Source organism: Cheilinus undulatus, linkage group 8 (assembly GCF_018320785.1).
Source record: "Cheilinus undulatus linkage group 8, ASM1832078v1, whole genome shotgun sequence".
Classification (NCBI taxonomy): domain Eukaryota; kingdom Metazoa; phylum Chordata; class Actinopteri; order Labriformes; family Labridae; genus Cheilinus; species Cheilinus undulatus.
This window is the reverse complement of record NC_054872.1, coordinates 33,942,485-33,956,733: the sequence shown is the minus strand read 5'-3', so window position 1 is coordinate 33,956,733 and position 14,249 is coordinate 33,942,485. Positions and strand designations below refer to the sequence as shown.

Genomic DNA, 14,249 nt, shown 5'->3' with positions numbered 1-14,249 from the left:
AGTTATGCTCAGACATCTGGAAATTAGAGACTGATCATGTGAGGTACCACTTACAGAGAGTCACTGAAGACACCACCATGACACGGAACGAAGAGCAGCATGCTGATTGTCTTTCCACCCTCCCTCTGTTCACACATCTTCTGTCATCAAACTGTGGAGGTGCACCGTTTTATCCATCAAGGTCAGAGCTGTTTCACTGACGTTTGCAATCACAAGGTTCCCATAACAACTGCTCTGATTTAATCGTGCTCCTACTAGTCTTTTCAGGAGTCCACGGATACATCCGACTCAGATTCAGAGCAAACCCACAGCTTCATTTCATTAATCTGCCCATTAAAGGGTGTCATTCAAAGCTGTACTGGGTGCTATGACTCACACATGAATGAACTCCCCAAGCTCTGCACATTCAAACATCTTGAGGAAAGATTGTTAAATGTGTGCTGCTTTGTATTCAGTACATTTACTTATTTGCATTCCTTTTAGGAGAAAGGGTACCTCAGTATATCATTAAAAAGATGCCTAGAAACTGGAAAAGGAGATGCATCATCAGATATTCTGAGCCTTCTGAAATCACAGTGCTTGTAAAAATTATTTACTGCAACCTTTTATTAATTTATAAATCAGTCATGGTCAATATAATTTCACTTACTGACAAAAAACTCCTCAATATGAAAGTGAAAACAGATTTCTGCAAAGTGATGTCAAACAAAAAGATGTAATGTAAAATGAGTGACTGCATAAATATTCATTAATCCAACGTTTTTACATTTTTAAATTCCACTTTTTTGTATTTAAAGACATTTTTTTCATTTGGATTTTTGTACCGTCTTACACTAATGACTTCCTGTCTGGATACAGACCTGCTTGAAATGGACTGATTTTTTAAAAATCACCAACACTTTCTGGCTATTGGCACACTTTATATCCATGCAGGCTAGTTTACCTGTAGTTTCACCTTTAGGGACCATAGATCCTTTGTTGTATGTGTTAAATTGGGTTGATTTGTGCATTTCACCTGCACTTTCATAGAGTCACTCTGACAGCTGGGGCAGAATTTTTCTGACTGTTGACCTAGAGCAGTGTTTCTCAACTGCTGGGTTAGGATCGAGAAATGGGTCACAGAACCATTTTTAATTTGTTGTAAACACAGCAAAGAGAAAAGTAAAAAATAATGTGGATTTCTTTGTAATTATTATAGACCCATACCCAAACTTTTTTTCTGGCCAAGTAATTGTAACTGCTCATCCAATTAAAAGACTTTTTATAATTATACCAATATTGTATCTTAACCTCAGTCTGTTTTTAGAGAGAAACACAGCATGACTACAGCAGCTCTGTAAGTTGTTATTGATTTTATTGGCAATGCAACCCTTTTTATTGACCTTTATCAGTTCTCAAATTCAGACTGTTCGGAGTGGGTCTGCCTGAACAAACGATAAACTTGTTATACAACTACCTTATTGTCAGAACTGCATCTGCATCGAAACAGATGGTTGCACTTCTGCATCAAAACAAAGTAACCAAAGATGTGCCTCAGAGGTTTGTTTTGGGATCACTCCTGTTTGTTTATTCTCTATGTCTTTGGTTCCTAAACTGAGATCCACTCAATGGACAACAAGGCTGGAAACCACAGTTCCATATCTACGGTATTGAACAGAACGTTATTGAGGCACATTTTCATTTTTATGCTGATGACACTGTCATGTACTGCTCAGCACCCACCCCTGACCAAGCTCTAACTCAACTGTAACTTGCTTTTAACACTAAGTAGAATTTTCATGCTTTAAAACTTGTGCTGAATGCTAACAAAACTAAGATCATGCTTTTTCAAACGCTAATTCTGAGCCACTAAATCTGCCTTTAATTCCAACTCAGGATACTCAGACTGAATCAGAACTTGCCTTTCTTTGACTACAAAGAGGCTGGTTACTACAACTTAAATTTCTTTGTTGGTTGATGATGTTTTAAAAGTCTTCACTCATCACTGATTGTTGTATGAACGTGTTGGATGGTTTTCTTTATCAACATGCAGACTAAAACATTGGCATATTCTTACCTACAAGGCTTCATATTCTCTCACCTACATCAGTCAGAAGACTTATAATCTATCGTCTCAGGATCTTTTCTTACTGTCTGTTCCAAAGGTCAGAGCTGAACTGGGGAAAAAGGCATTTAAGTTAGCTACTCCCTTTGACAAGAACAGGGAGGAGGTTGACTTGAAGCAGACACATCTGGCTGCAGATGCTTTGATTATTTGCTTTTTTTTAAATTATCTTGCAGGGGTTTAAATATCAAATTTAAAACTTTAAGAGCTGAACTGAGAAAAAATAATTCCACTTTATGCACAATGAAGAACCAAATGAAAGGCATATGAGATGTATTTATTAGACTGGACCAGATTCGAATTTAGATTTATCGTTCTGTTTATGAAATGTGAAGTGGTTGCATGAACACTTTTTTTTGGTCATACATGCCCAAATTTGATGACTTTCTGGCACATCTAACACACAATACTGCAGGTGTTTAAAATCATATAAGGCTGGAAAGAAAAGTAAAAGATTGGACAAGAACGTGATTTAGAATGTGATCTTGTGTCTCTTAATGCATTTAGACTACGTCTTGTATTATGTTTGCTGTGTATGAATGCTCTTTGTCTGAAACTCTCTAGATGGCTGCTGCCTGGGCAAGGAAGATTTTAATCTCAACACGTTTTTTTCCCAATTAAATAACAGTTTAAATATAAACAGTATCTAACGTGTTAGATTTGTTCTGTCATGTGTTCTGTAGTGTCCAAGGTCAGAACTGACATTTTTCTTTAAATGAATCTGAGTGGTTAAAAATGATCAGAAATGTGGGTCATACTGTCTCTTGAAGGAGCTGGTGGTGGATCCTGGGGGTAGACTAGATGACACACCGACCCAGAGGGACTTGAGGCCCTTCATAGAAGTGATAATCTCCTTTGTTTACACTGTGCAAACAATCTAAGTAATCAATAAACATGCTGTTCTAATGTCATTGTGTCATTGTTCCCCTACTGTGATTATATAAACATCACAGAGTTCATTGAAGTATAATTAAGTCATGAATATGAGACAGGCACAGTTTCATCACTTTATTAATGAGTTTAATTATTTATACCAACAAACAAAAACTGTCTCTCTCCCTCCATCCCTCTCTCTTTATCATCTCCTTTATCCAACCGTTCTGTTCCCCAACGATGACATGGTACCCTCAAACAAGGGTGATAAAAGAGCAGGGTCACAGCAAATTAAAACCTACGGTGACAGATCAGACAAAGGAAAAACAAAAACATTGAAATAGCACATTTAGTTAGCTCTTCTTTAAGGAGAGAGTCGGGAGAATAATGACCACATTCTGTCAACACACACGCACACTAACACGCATACAAACACACATACATTCCCTGCAGCTGTGCTCGATGAACTCCCCAAAGATCTGTGAAGCAAACACGCTGTACTAACAGGTGAGACCTGCGACACTCACACACACACAGTAAGAGAAAAGAAGAGACGGTTGGACACAGGAGATGATACACACCAATGGACAGATTCAGAATTTCCCCTTTCCTCCAAAACACACGCACACACAATCACTCGAATACACACAAACACACAGGGTGATCCGTGCTCCCTCCCTACACCACAACCCCATAGATCCAGATGCTTGTAACATTCCCTTCACATTGAAGTTAAATGGAAACCTGGAGTTCCACCTGTTGGCTAGCATGTGCGTCTGCACACAACAGCCACTGATTGGATGACACACCATCATCTGGATTTGAGTACAGTATCTTGGATGTGAAATAGTTTGCATGTGACATTGCTGGACTGAAATTTGGAATTAAACAAAAAAGTATCCTTCGATTTGACCACCCCAGTGGAAAAGAAAGATCCCCCTGCCCCTCCCGAAAACACAATACAATAAATAAAACAGTTATGACAACATTGATGGGAGAAAAGGGAAAGCTGTGAAGAGAGAAATGGAGGGAGAGAGAATAAAAATGAAACATTTTGTTCTGTTTTTCCCCTCCTGAACAAGGGACTGAAATGAAATCGTATTTACAGACTGCGACTGAGGATAAACAGTCCGGCCGCTGCTGCGCCGGTCTACTAGAGAAAAAAAAATTACAAGAACAACAATATAATAACAATAATAACAAAAATAACAAAATAAAATAAAAGGTACTTGATATTTACAGTTTAGCAGTGAAAAAAAGGAGGAGGAAATGAGGGAAGCTGAAGGCATGAGGGGTGAGGAGGAAAAGGAATGGAAGGGGGAGGCTCCATAAACTGTTGGGTTTTAGGGGTTTGAGCATCATTTCTGGTCAGATTATTACTGAGATCAGTGGAAGTTGTGGTCAAACTTGGGCTGAACATGCACATTTGCGTGGTCGAAGAAAGAAAACAAGTCCATGCCGACAGTGGACTGTCAGGTCAGTTCCTACCATCATCACAGAACAAGAAGAGAACATGATATGAGCGTCACAGGCGGTCCGTCTGGGAGAGAGCGAAGACAACAAATTTATCTCACAAAATTCATTCAGGGTCCTCCTCTCCTCAAACAGTAAGTGTGAACACGAGCTGAAATGACGATGAGCCAGGCGAGCAGTGAAAGCGTCCAGTCGTCTCTGCACCTGATGTCACGCTTTAACGTAATCTGATATGAGAGTTAACACTGTAGAGTGAAATAATTTATGAGGAGACTATTGACTCTACTGTGTTTAGATACATGTGAAGCCCCTCACCGTTGGCTCCCTTTGTGTACAGTTGTTTTAACAGCTGGAAAAAACACTTTACAGCCCCCCCCTTTGCTTCCCCTCTTACTCCCTTTGAAGATGTGCAATATCACTTTATTAAAACGAAACGCTTGGTTTCCAGCTTAACCAAAGAAAACATGAGCTTATACCGAAGGAACTGAAGACTCTGCTTGTAGGATGCTCCTCTCAGTCACATAAAAAGGCGTTTTCAGGAGCTAAAAATCAAAAAAGAAACTGTAAGGACAGGCTGTGGTGCCCCCCTTTAATAATAAAATTTAAAACCAGCTCTCATCTAAAATGACACAAAAATGCCAATATTTCTGTCATGTGCCACATAAATTTAACATAATTCCTTATATTTGTTAAGCAATAGGAAGAGTGGACTGACAACACTAGAGTAGAGGTCTCCACAGTACGATCAATCAAACCGTACAAGTGTGCCGTTTATTGACCCTACAAAAGGATGATTGTCAATAATAATAGGACCCCATTTAATGGCACCACGGCCACACATAAAATTAGCTAATGCAAATAAAATGAACATAAAAGGGATAAAAGCCACTGTAGTTTATAATACAGAAAACATGTAGCACCCCTCCTCCTCCTCTCCCAATCATCCAACTCAACCAAAGTCAAGTTTCTTTACTCCAACAGGCCAAACACGGGCCACCGTGAACTTAGACCTGCAGCTTAAACTAAGCCCAAGTGTGGCTTCGGTAATGTCCTTAAAATCAAACCCCCAAACCTTCCTGAAGCTAGCAGCCACAGAAATCGCTTTTTTCTACTGGAAATGGTTAAAATGCAGGGAAAATAGCAATGCTGAGTGCCTATGTGGGTGTGTGTACAGTCTTTTCATCTCTATCTTAAGAGGTCTGGAGCCCAGGAGGAAGGTTGAAAAGGGAGAAGACCAGAGGAGAGAAAAAGGAACAACAGGGATGACAAAAAAAAAGAAAGATGACAGAGGGATGGATGCTCAGGTGCTGTTGTTGATGGATCCAGGTGCTGAGCTGGGCTGGGCGGAACTGTCTGACACACTGCCCTCTGCAGGAGGAAAGAGGGAGAACAACTGTTAGCATCGCCTCGTTAAACAGTTTCATATTAATAAGTCCAGCCATTTAATGTTTGTGTCTGGGCAAAGGCTACTTTTAAGGTCACACTTGGGTTACACTTCATTCCTGTCGGGGTTATACAAGCCCCAAAGGCACAGTGTAAGCAAAGATATTTTGTTTCCCACACTACTGTTGGTCTGATAGTCTGCTGTGTCCTTGGATGCTTGATTTTCAGTATTACATGTAATTATTTTGAAAATTCACATGCGCTCCAAGGAAAAAACAGTCAAATAAACAAAGATAAAAGTGTGAATAAGAGTCCTCCTCAGAACAGTCTGTAAATGAAAAAGACAGCTGCAACTTGAGTAGGATCTTTTTGTTGTATGTTGTGATACGCACCATGTGAGGCAGGCGATGTCTGTGCACGAGCGTGAGGAGGAATGAGTGTGGAGTTCAACTGGGGCTGGATAGACAGCTCTGACAGGGTGGACAAGAGAGATAAATGTTTGAATACACATCAATTATTTGAGGCCTGTAAGGTTCATCAAAGATCAAATATGAATAAAAACACCTTCGGGGAAATAAACAAATGACAGAGAGAGGAACTGACCAACGGGACTGAAGTTGAAAAGGAGCGGCAGTTCTCGTCCGCTGGGCAGGCGGGTGTTGGGCTGACGCAGCTCGTCAAAGAAGGCGTGCGCACATGCCTCCAGGGGAGACAGCCTGGTCACCGGCGTGTATTCCAACAGCCGAGAGCAGAGGGCGATGGCCTCTGGTGGGGTACGAGGCTTAAACACCTGTGAGAAGACAAAAAAAAAAGCCAAATTAGGTTCTGAATTTTTTCTTCTTTTTTTTTTAGTTATTTTTGAGCATTTTACCTTTGTTTGATAGGATGGCTGAAGAGAAACAGGAAATATGGGGAGAGAGAATGGGGAAAGATATGCACCAACATGTGCCTAGACTGGGAATAGATTGATCCCACAATAAGTGCATTGAGGACTACTGCCTCTGCTAACGTGTGCCTGCTCTACCCACTGAGCTACGCTGGCACACATAAAATGCATTTTTGGGTCAGTTTGAATGCATATAGTAATAAGCTCTCAGACAGAGGGCAATTGTGTTATTGCTGTGTATTTCCATATATGGTACTGGCTTGACTCTACAAAACTGTACTTTAATAGAACCTTCTCAGTGTAGGCCAGGTTGTAGGCCAGGCATCAACCTTGGTCCTGTACTGCTCTGGCCTCTTGATGGCCATGGCCTGTGCCAGGACCATGCCCCATCTCTCCAGGTATCACCCCAGCTGAATCGTCCATGACGCATGCAGCCGCCCCAGAGATGTGGTCTAGCCCACCAGGTCTTAGGCACCAAGTATGTAGTGAGCTGGATCAGGCACAGGAAAGCACACCACCCCGTAAAAGCACAGCTGGCTCCCTGGTATCCAGCAGCGGGCCTGTCCCATCCCCGCTCTCCTGAGCACATCAGCATCATACACACAGTCTTGACAACGATACCTCAGTCAGAACACTACACAACAATGCTAAGCAAACCTACCACCCCATGAGCAAGTCCAGTTCCGTGGTTGATCTCATGGATGACGCTGCCAAGGTAGGTGAACTGCCCTACAACTCCCATGCTCTCACTATTTACAGACACAGGTTTGATGGCAGCATCTAAGGCGTCTGCTAACAGCTAGATCTTTGTTTTGGCCCAGGAGACATGCATTTCTGACATTACAGCCTCCTCACTCAGCAAGTTCAGAGCCCTGAAGGATATCTACAGTCTCTTCAAGGCCCACAGCATCATCAGCAAAGTTCAGACTGGAGATGTGGACATCACCAAATAACACTCCACAGTTATCTGTCCCCTGTTACTCGCCTCATTATCAAGTCCATACAGGTACTGAAGAGCCTAGGAGCTAAGACGCACTCCTGCCTCACCCCACCATGCCGAAAACGACAATTTAAAGTAATTAATCACAGTTTGCAGTTTATATGATTCATTGTCTTTATTTTGGTACTTTCCATGTTTTTTCCCACTTTCCCCTAAAAGACAAAAAAAGCTCTTTCAGACAGATATAACAAAAATGTCATATTCTTTTTTTATCCCTGTAATCTCTGCATCCTAGTGATATTGTCCTGAAAACGTACCTTTGTCCAAGGGTGTGCTTTGATCTGTGGGAATTTGAACTCTGTATAGTTCGGGTTCATCTCCCTGATCTGCTCCCTTGTTGGTGTCCCCAGGACCTGAAAAAATCAGAGGTGAAAATACAATCTTCATCAATATTAATCACAATAACAGGAGTATTCTGCATGCCTGTGTTAAAAATATGAAGAAAGACAGTTAACAAATACAATTTTTGTTCTATCAAGTCCACCACCTGCACTGTCCTCCTGGATGGACTGGATTTATCCTAATAACAGCTGTATTTGCGTTAATGTAAATATTTAAAGTCTAGGTACAAATTCAGTGACTGCTGGCGTGGAAGACCATTTTATCAAAATAAACCTAACACTAAGAGCTTTTTCTGACAGAAATCCAAACTTTCTCTCTTTTCATCTACAGACTTGTCATCAGTTGGCTCTGAGCCTGTTTGCTGCACGCGTCTGTACCTTGATGATCTCTACTAGCTGGTCCACACCGCTGTCCCCAGGGAAGATGGGCTGGCCCAGCAGCAGCTCAGCCAGCACACAGCCGGCTGACCAGATGTCGATGTTGGACGTGTAGTCAGTGGCACCAAAGATGAGCTCTGGGGCACGATAGTACCGTGAGCAGATATAGGACACATTGGGCTCCCCCCGAACTAACTGCTTTGCACTGGAAGATGGGAAAAGAAAAAAAAAAAAAAAAGATGAAACAGACGGCTCAGGAGGAAAGTGCCCATCAACATGAAACTTTAATTTCTCAGTGAGTAAGCTTCTGACACAGAGAGGTAAGAAGACATATGCTGGATACTGAGAGACAGATCTGTCAGAAATAAACAAAAGAAGAGACACTGAGACAAAAAACGTCCAGAGGCGTGGTGTTTTACTGACCTGCCAAAGTCACACAGTTTGAGGATAGCCGTCTCGGGGTCCACCAGGAGGTTCTGAGGCTTGATGTCTCTGTGACACACGCCCTGGGAATGGATATAAGCCAGACTGCGGAACAGCTGGTACATGTACACCTGAGGGAAACAAAGAGGAACAGCATAGTGCACAGTAAGGTTTTACAACATGGAAAGAATCATTCACATAAAACAAGAAGGGGAAAAAAGGAGTGTTAAAGTTCATTTAAGATCACTCCAATCTTATATTTTTTCCTGTTCTCATGTTTGGTCAGGTGGGCCAAAACTCCCAGTTTGTTTCCTAACTTCAATGTTCAATCATCATTTCTGAAAATAAGACTTTTAACAGAAGGAAGTGGCCTAAAGCATGATGATTTTCATAAGAGAACCATGCACATTTTGGCTCTTGCCTTCTTCTTCGGTATTGATTCATTTGTCTCAACATGCTGGGCAGCTCGCTGCCTCACTTGCAGCTCAAAATGACACCAAAGAAAAACAGAAATCCCAAGACAGCATAAATTTAATGTTTATGTGGTAAGAAAATTGCAAAAGGAGATGGATTTCCAGTTTCATCTTCACTGCTACCTGTTTGGGAGGATAGTGCCACAAGCACATAGCTACTTGATGTAATCCAGACAGTCTGGTTGGTTTGACCAAGTCCAATGTGAAAGCACACCAAATGACATGAAAGCGCAGCAACGTTGCAATTTCAGCACTGAACCAGACTGAGTCCCCCAGACTATCAGATGTGAAAACGACCTAAGTCACAGTGTGTCATGGTAAACCCCGATCTTGTTTATGTTTCCACTAGGGCTGAACAATTTGGGAAAATAATCTAATTGCATTTTTTTTTTTTACCCAATATTGCAATTGCGATTTAATAAAAGTTTAATATGCGATTATTTCTTAAGTTCCTCAACTCATGTATTTTCCAACAAAAACAAGCAATAATTCATTTTATACTATAACCAACACAATATTAGATTAAACTTGGGCTGGACAATAGTGAACAAATATCTACTGGTGATGATTTCAACTCCTTTTGCAAACTGGATATGAACTGTTGTATTTGAGGGAATGATAATTTTTACATAATTCTCATATTTAACTAGAAAAACATACACAATGAAGAAAATAGGATTTTTTAGTACACTATTCTAAAAATATGCCACTAGAATGATTGCATGATATGTAATGTTAACGTCTCTGCTGAAAAAAAAAAATCTTAAACTTGTATTTTGACACAAACTTCAGGTTAAAGAAATATTGCACCTTCTGTGATTTGAAAATTGCAGCGGGCCATATTGCAATTTAATCTAATTTGCCATTAATTGCCTAAACCTAGTTTCCACCGCCAATGTACGGCCAGCAACACCTGTTGCATTGGGAAATTATTCATTTTCAGAGATCTGGATCATTTGGCTCAGCTCAATGATGAGAGCGGGTCTTTTGGCTCCCAAACAATTTGCTGGGTTTGGCTCTTTAAATGTGTATTTTAATAATGACAAAAATGTAAGGAAAGAAAAGAAGTTTTTTTTTTTGAACAGGCTGGTTTGTGAACAACACATCAATACTCAATTGCTTACACAGGCATTTCTGTATCTTTTTTTTCTGTTGACCCACTTTTTACAAGGTGCAGGCTCATGTCTCCCTGCTGCGCAATACTCGGCTGGTTGATTCAACTGGTGGAAGATGCAAGCATTGATTCTTGACTCAATCTGGTCCTGACCTGGCACTTTCTGTTTTACAAGCCTGAAGAAGCCACTTCTCTTTCGCATCCTTGATCCCTTAGACCTTCAGTAGCTGTCCTGTCTGGAACAATGGTCTTTTTTATTAGTTAAGCATGATAAATGGGATTTTATCTCTTTTTTCCATCCAGTGGATGGTAGAGCCTTCTTTTGTTTTATCATGGTGGAAAGGGCAAGTGTTATAGGATGAAGCACCCCATGTGGCTGTAACTTGTAAACAGACATAAAGGTTGCATTAACTACTGTAGGGAAGATATTCTGAAAACTCATGTGGTGATGCAAAAATCAAAACAAAACAAAACAAAAACAAAAACAAAAACAAAAAAAACAAGACCCACCCAATGACCCAAATGTGGGTCTTGATCCAGACTTTGGAAATGAGTGGGGAACAGGACAAGGGTTTTTTGATTAAAACTGTAACACTGTTTCAGTTAAATTAATGTTTTTGTTTTAAGGTTTATTTTGGGCATTTTTGTGCCTTTATTTGATGGAGGAGGATAGTGGATAGAGTTGGAAACAGGGATGAGAGCGGGGGAGAGACATGTGGTGAAGGGCCTCAGGCCAGATTCGAACCCGGGCCGTCCGCGTACATGGGGCGCGCCTTAACCATTTGGCCCCCTGCGCCCCAGTTAAATTAATGTTCATAACAAAACAAGGAAGACCAGCTGTTTAAGATGCGCAGCTAGCCTCTCAGCTCAGAGCAAGACTTTTCAAGACTCTTGTTTTCCTTCACTTAGCTAGAAGTGAAATAGGAGGTCTGCATGACTGAATAAAATGTGATATTGGTCCCTCCAGACCAGGTAAATCTGTGCAAGTGCAGAGATCATGCCTAATGTATTTAGACATTTTCTAAGGATAACTGCAGCTTGCAGGCCTTTTTAGAGCTTTGGTGTATTACCTTTCCTCTGCGACCTAAACGTTGCCTAAAAAGGGGCCAGCCCTTATTTGGTCATGTAGACCATGATCCTGGAGCCCAGTTCACAAATTACCAACTAGTCTTTATCTGATATTCCTTATCCCACGGCTGGGATGTGGAATATTTTCTACATATATTCAACACACCAGTTTACATCAGGGTTAAAGCCTCAACTTGCCTTGAGCTGTGGAAAAACAAGCCATGGAATTTCTTTCCCAAACACAGGAGCGTGTCAGAGGCATGTGCCATGACAAAGGTTTTCTGCATGTGACCTGATTTTTCTGGGGTACACTGTGGAGCTGCGTGCAGACAGAAGCAGCTCTGTGGTGTCTGCTGCAGCCTGGAGTGGCATGTTTCACCAACAAATAAAATAAGGGTGAGAAATTCCCCCTGAAGATGTGTACCTATCCTCATCCAACCTCTGTCTGACATTTGTCATCACATCTGAGGTCGATGATGTCATTCTCAAATAAAATATTGTCCGCAGAGTTAAGTGTGCACCCATTTAATGCTTCTGTGGAATGCAGACAGTAAACATCTTAACGTGACAAATGAGTGGCATCATCAACATTATCATCATTATTACCCCTGTGATGCAGCAGCAGCAGCAGGCTGGCCTCAGATTACAAAATGATTACTGACAAGATGACGGAGGGATGAGAGTGGATGGTTAAAAGAGGGGCACAGAGAGAGAGAGAAAGAGAGAGGAAGAGGGAAACAATGAGAGACATGGTAAAAACACAAAACCCATGGGACAGGGAGGAGGGGGGAGAGAAGACCCCAGGCATGCTGTGATGGAAGTGTGTCGCTGGAGGACGGAGGGAAGACAGAGGAGAGAGGAGTGAGAGAGAGAAAGAGATCAGTGTGCATCTCAAAGCCACAGGGGAGCAGCAGGCTGAGGTAGAGAAATGGGCCATGAGACAGCTATAATGTCCTCTACGCTGCAACAGACACAGTAAACACACAAACACTCTCTCTCTCTCTAAAATGAGCACCCGTTCAGACAGGGAGTCGAGTGTATTGCAAACAGATTGATTCCCACGAGACCATCGTTCCTTTTTCTGCTTTCATAATCCTTAAACAGTGAGCTGTCTGTGGAGAACAAACATGAAAGTACATCACCTTTTTTCTTTTTACATCCACAGGCAGTTAATGATCTATTTACCGAATTCACCTTCAGTTTCTAATTAAATTTGTTATGATCCCTCAGTGATTCTGAGGATTCAACTCAAACACAATGTTAAAATATTTCAATCTAATCTCTTAATGACAGGACAGATGAAGGTGAAGTACTGTCCTTGCAAGTAAACTAAGGCTGAGAAATTAATTGCAAGTTATTATAAACCTGATATGTACATTTACACTGAGCGCAACATCTGCAATTATCTTTTTTTTTTTTTTTTTTTTTTTAGGTAAACAAGCAATGCCCGCTCAGGGAACAAATTGTAACCACTTTAATGCATTATGAAGCTTTAGATACAAAGCTTATACTGAGGATAATCTGGCACCAATAAAGCACTGAAAAAGAACTATTTAGATTATTAGATTCAAAAACAAATATTGGTACACTATAAAACATTAATAAAAAAGATATGAATAAAATGTGACTTTAATATGTATTTAGTGCACTTCACTTTTATGTCATTACCAGCTGATTTTTGTAAAAATATGATTACACTCTTTCTAGCTGATACAAATCCTGATTTCCACTTCATACGCCAATATCTGAAATACTGATATCTTGTTGATAATACCATACTTCTCTAAAAATACCTGATTGTTTGATCAAATTTAATGCTTACTGCCACCAATCTGGTACCCTGGGGTTGTCTCAGGGTGTATTCACACCTGGCTCGTTTGGGGCAGTTGTTCCGAAACAGTAAGTCTGGTTTGTTTGGACATATGTGAACACAGCAATCACACTCGGATGTGGGACAAAACAAGCGGGTTGAGATCGCCAAAATAGGGTGGTCTCGGCTCGCTTCCATTCAAGCCCTGTAGCGGTTCCTTTGCAGTGAGAACACAATCACCTCAGAAACCGGCACAACTGACTCATAACTGTAGTACACACTGTAGTTGTGGGGGCAGTAATGCGCCCGGTTGCCAACCATTCAGTTAAAACAATAGAAGAAGAAGGAGTAGAAGAATCAGCAGCAGCAGAAGAAGAAGAGAAGGCGTAAAAACAACAGATATATCTGAGCGAAATGAGTTGTGGCTCCGTGAGGCGGCACGTCTTCGTTTTAACAAGTGCATCAGCACATTATTTTCCAGAGAGAATGTTGACTGTTGAGAGTGTTGACTGTCAAAAAAACGCATGTTTTGTTGATTTAGCGAACACTGGTACATTAGCCAGATGAATGCTATAAAAAAAAACTAGCCACACACACTGCTGATGCTCCGTGGCTGTTTTTTTTTCCCTGTGGAAAGCGGTTAAGAACCTGAATTAATGAATGAAGATAAGGAAACTCCCCCGCCTTCCCGGTAAGATTTCTGACCAATGAGAGACGAATTGGACCGCATGTGGCATTTGTTTACAACTCTGGACCGCAAGAGACTTTTGCCGCGTGAACACAAACGAACCAAGTGACAACTGAAACAAATGTATCGTTTTTGACCCTGAATAGGAACAAAGCAAACGAGCCACAGGTGTGAATACACCCATAGTGATCGTGAGAAGCACTGTGTGCACAGTGTTGAGAAAAAATTGTTTGAC

General features: G+C 41.1%; 1 protein-coding gene across 1 annotated transcript in view; it reads right to left on the bottom strand.

Moving 5' to 3' along the window:
• Nucleotides 1–3,098: 3,098 nt before the first annotated feature.
• The window catches only part of gsk3ab (glycogen synthase kinase 3 alpha b), a 29,666-nt gene continuing 18,515 nt past the window's right edge, over nucleotides 3,099–14,249 (bottom strand). The window contains exons 6-11 of the mRNA XM_041793098.1: nucleotides 8,862–8,992; nucleotides 8,439–8,643; nucleotides 7,977–8,072; nucleotides 6,437–6,623; nucleotides 6,226–6,303; nucleotides 3,099–5,818 (exon numbers count right to left, since the gene is read on the bottom strand). Of these exons, the coding sequence (XP_041649032.1) occupies nucleotides 5,751–5,818; nucleotides 6,226–6,303; nucleotides 6,437–6,623; nucleotides 7,977–8,072; nucleotides 8,439–8,643; nucleotides 8,862–8,992 (765 nt within the window). The 3' untranslated portion in view covers nucleotides 3,099–5,750. The remainder of the gene's footprint in view (nucleotides 5,819–6,225; nucleotides 6,304–6,436; nucleotides 6,624–7,976; nucleotides 8,073–8,438; nucleotides 8,644–8,861; nucleotides 8,993–14,249) is intronic.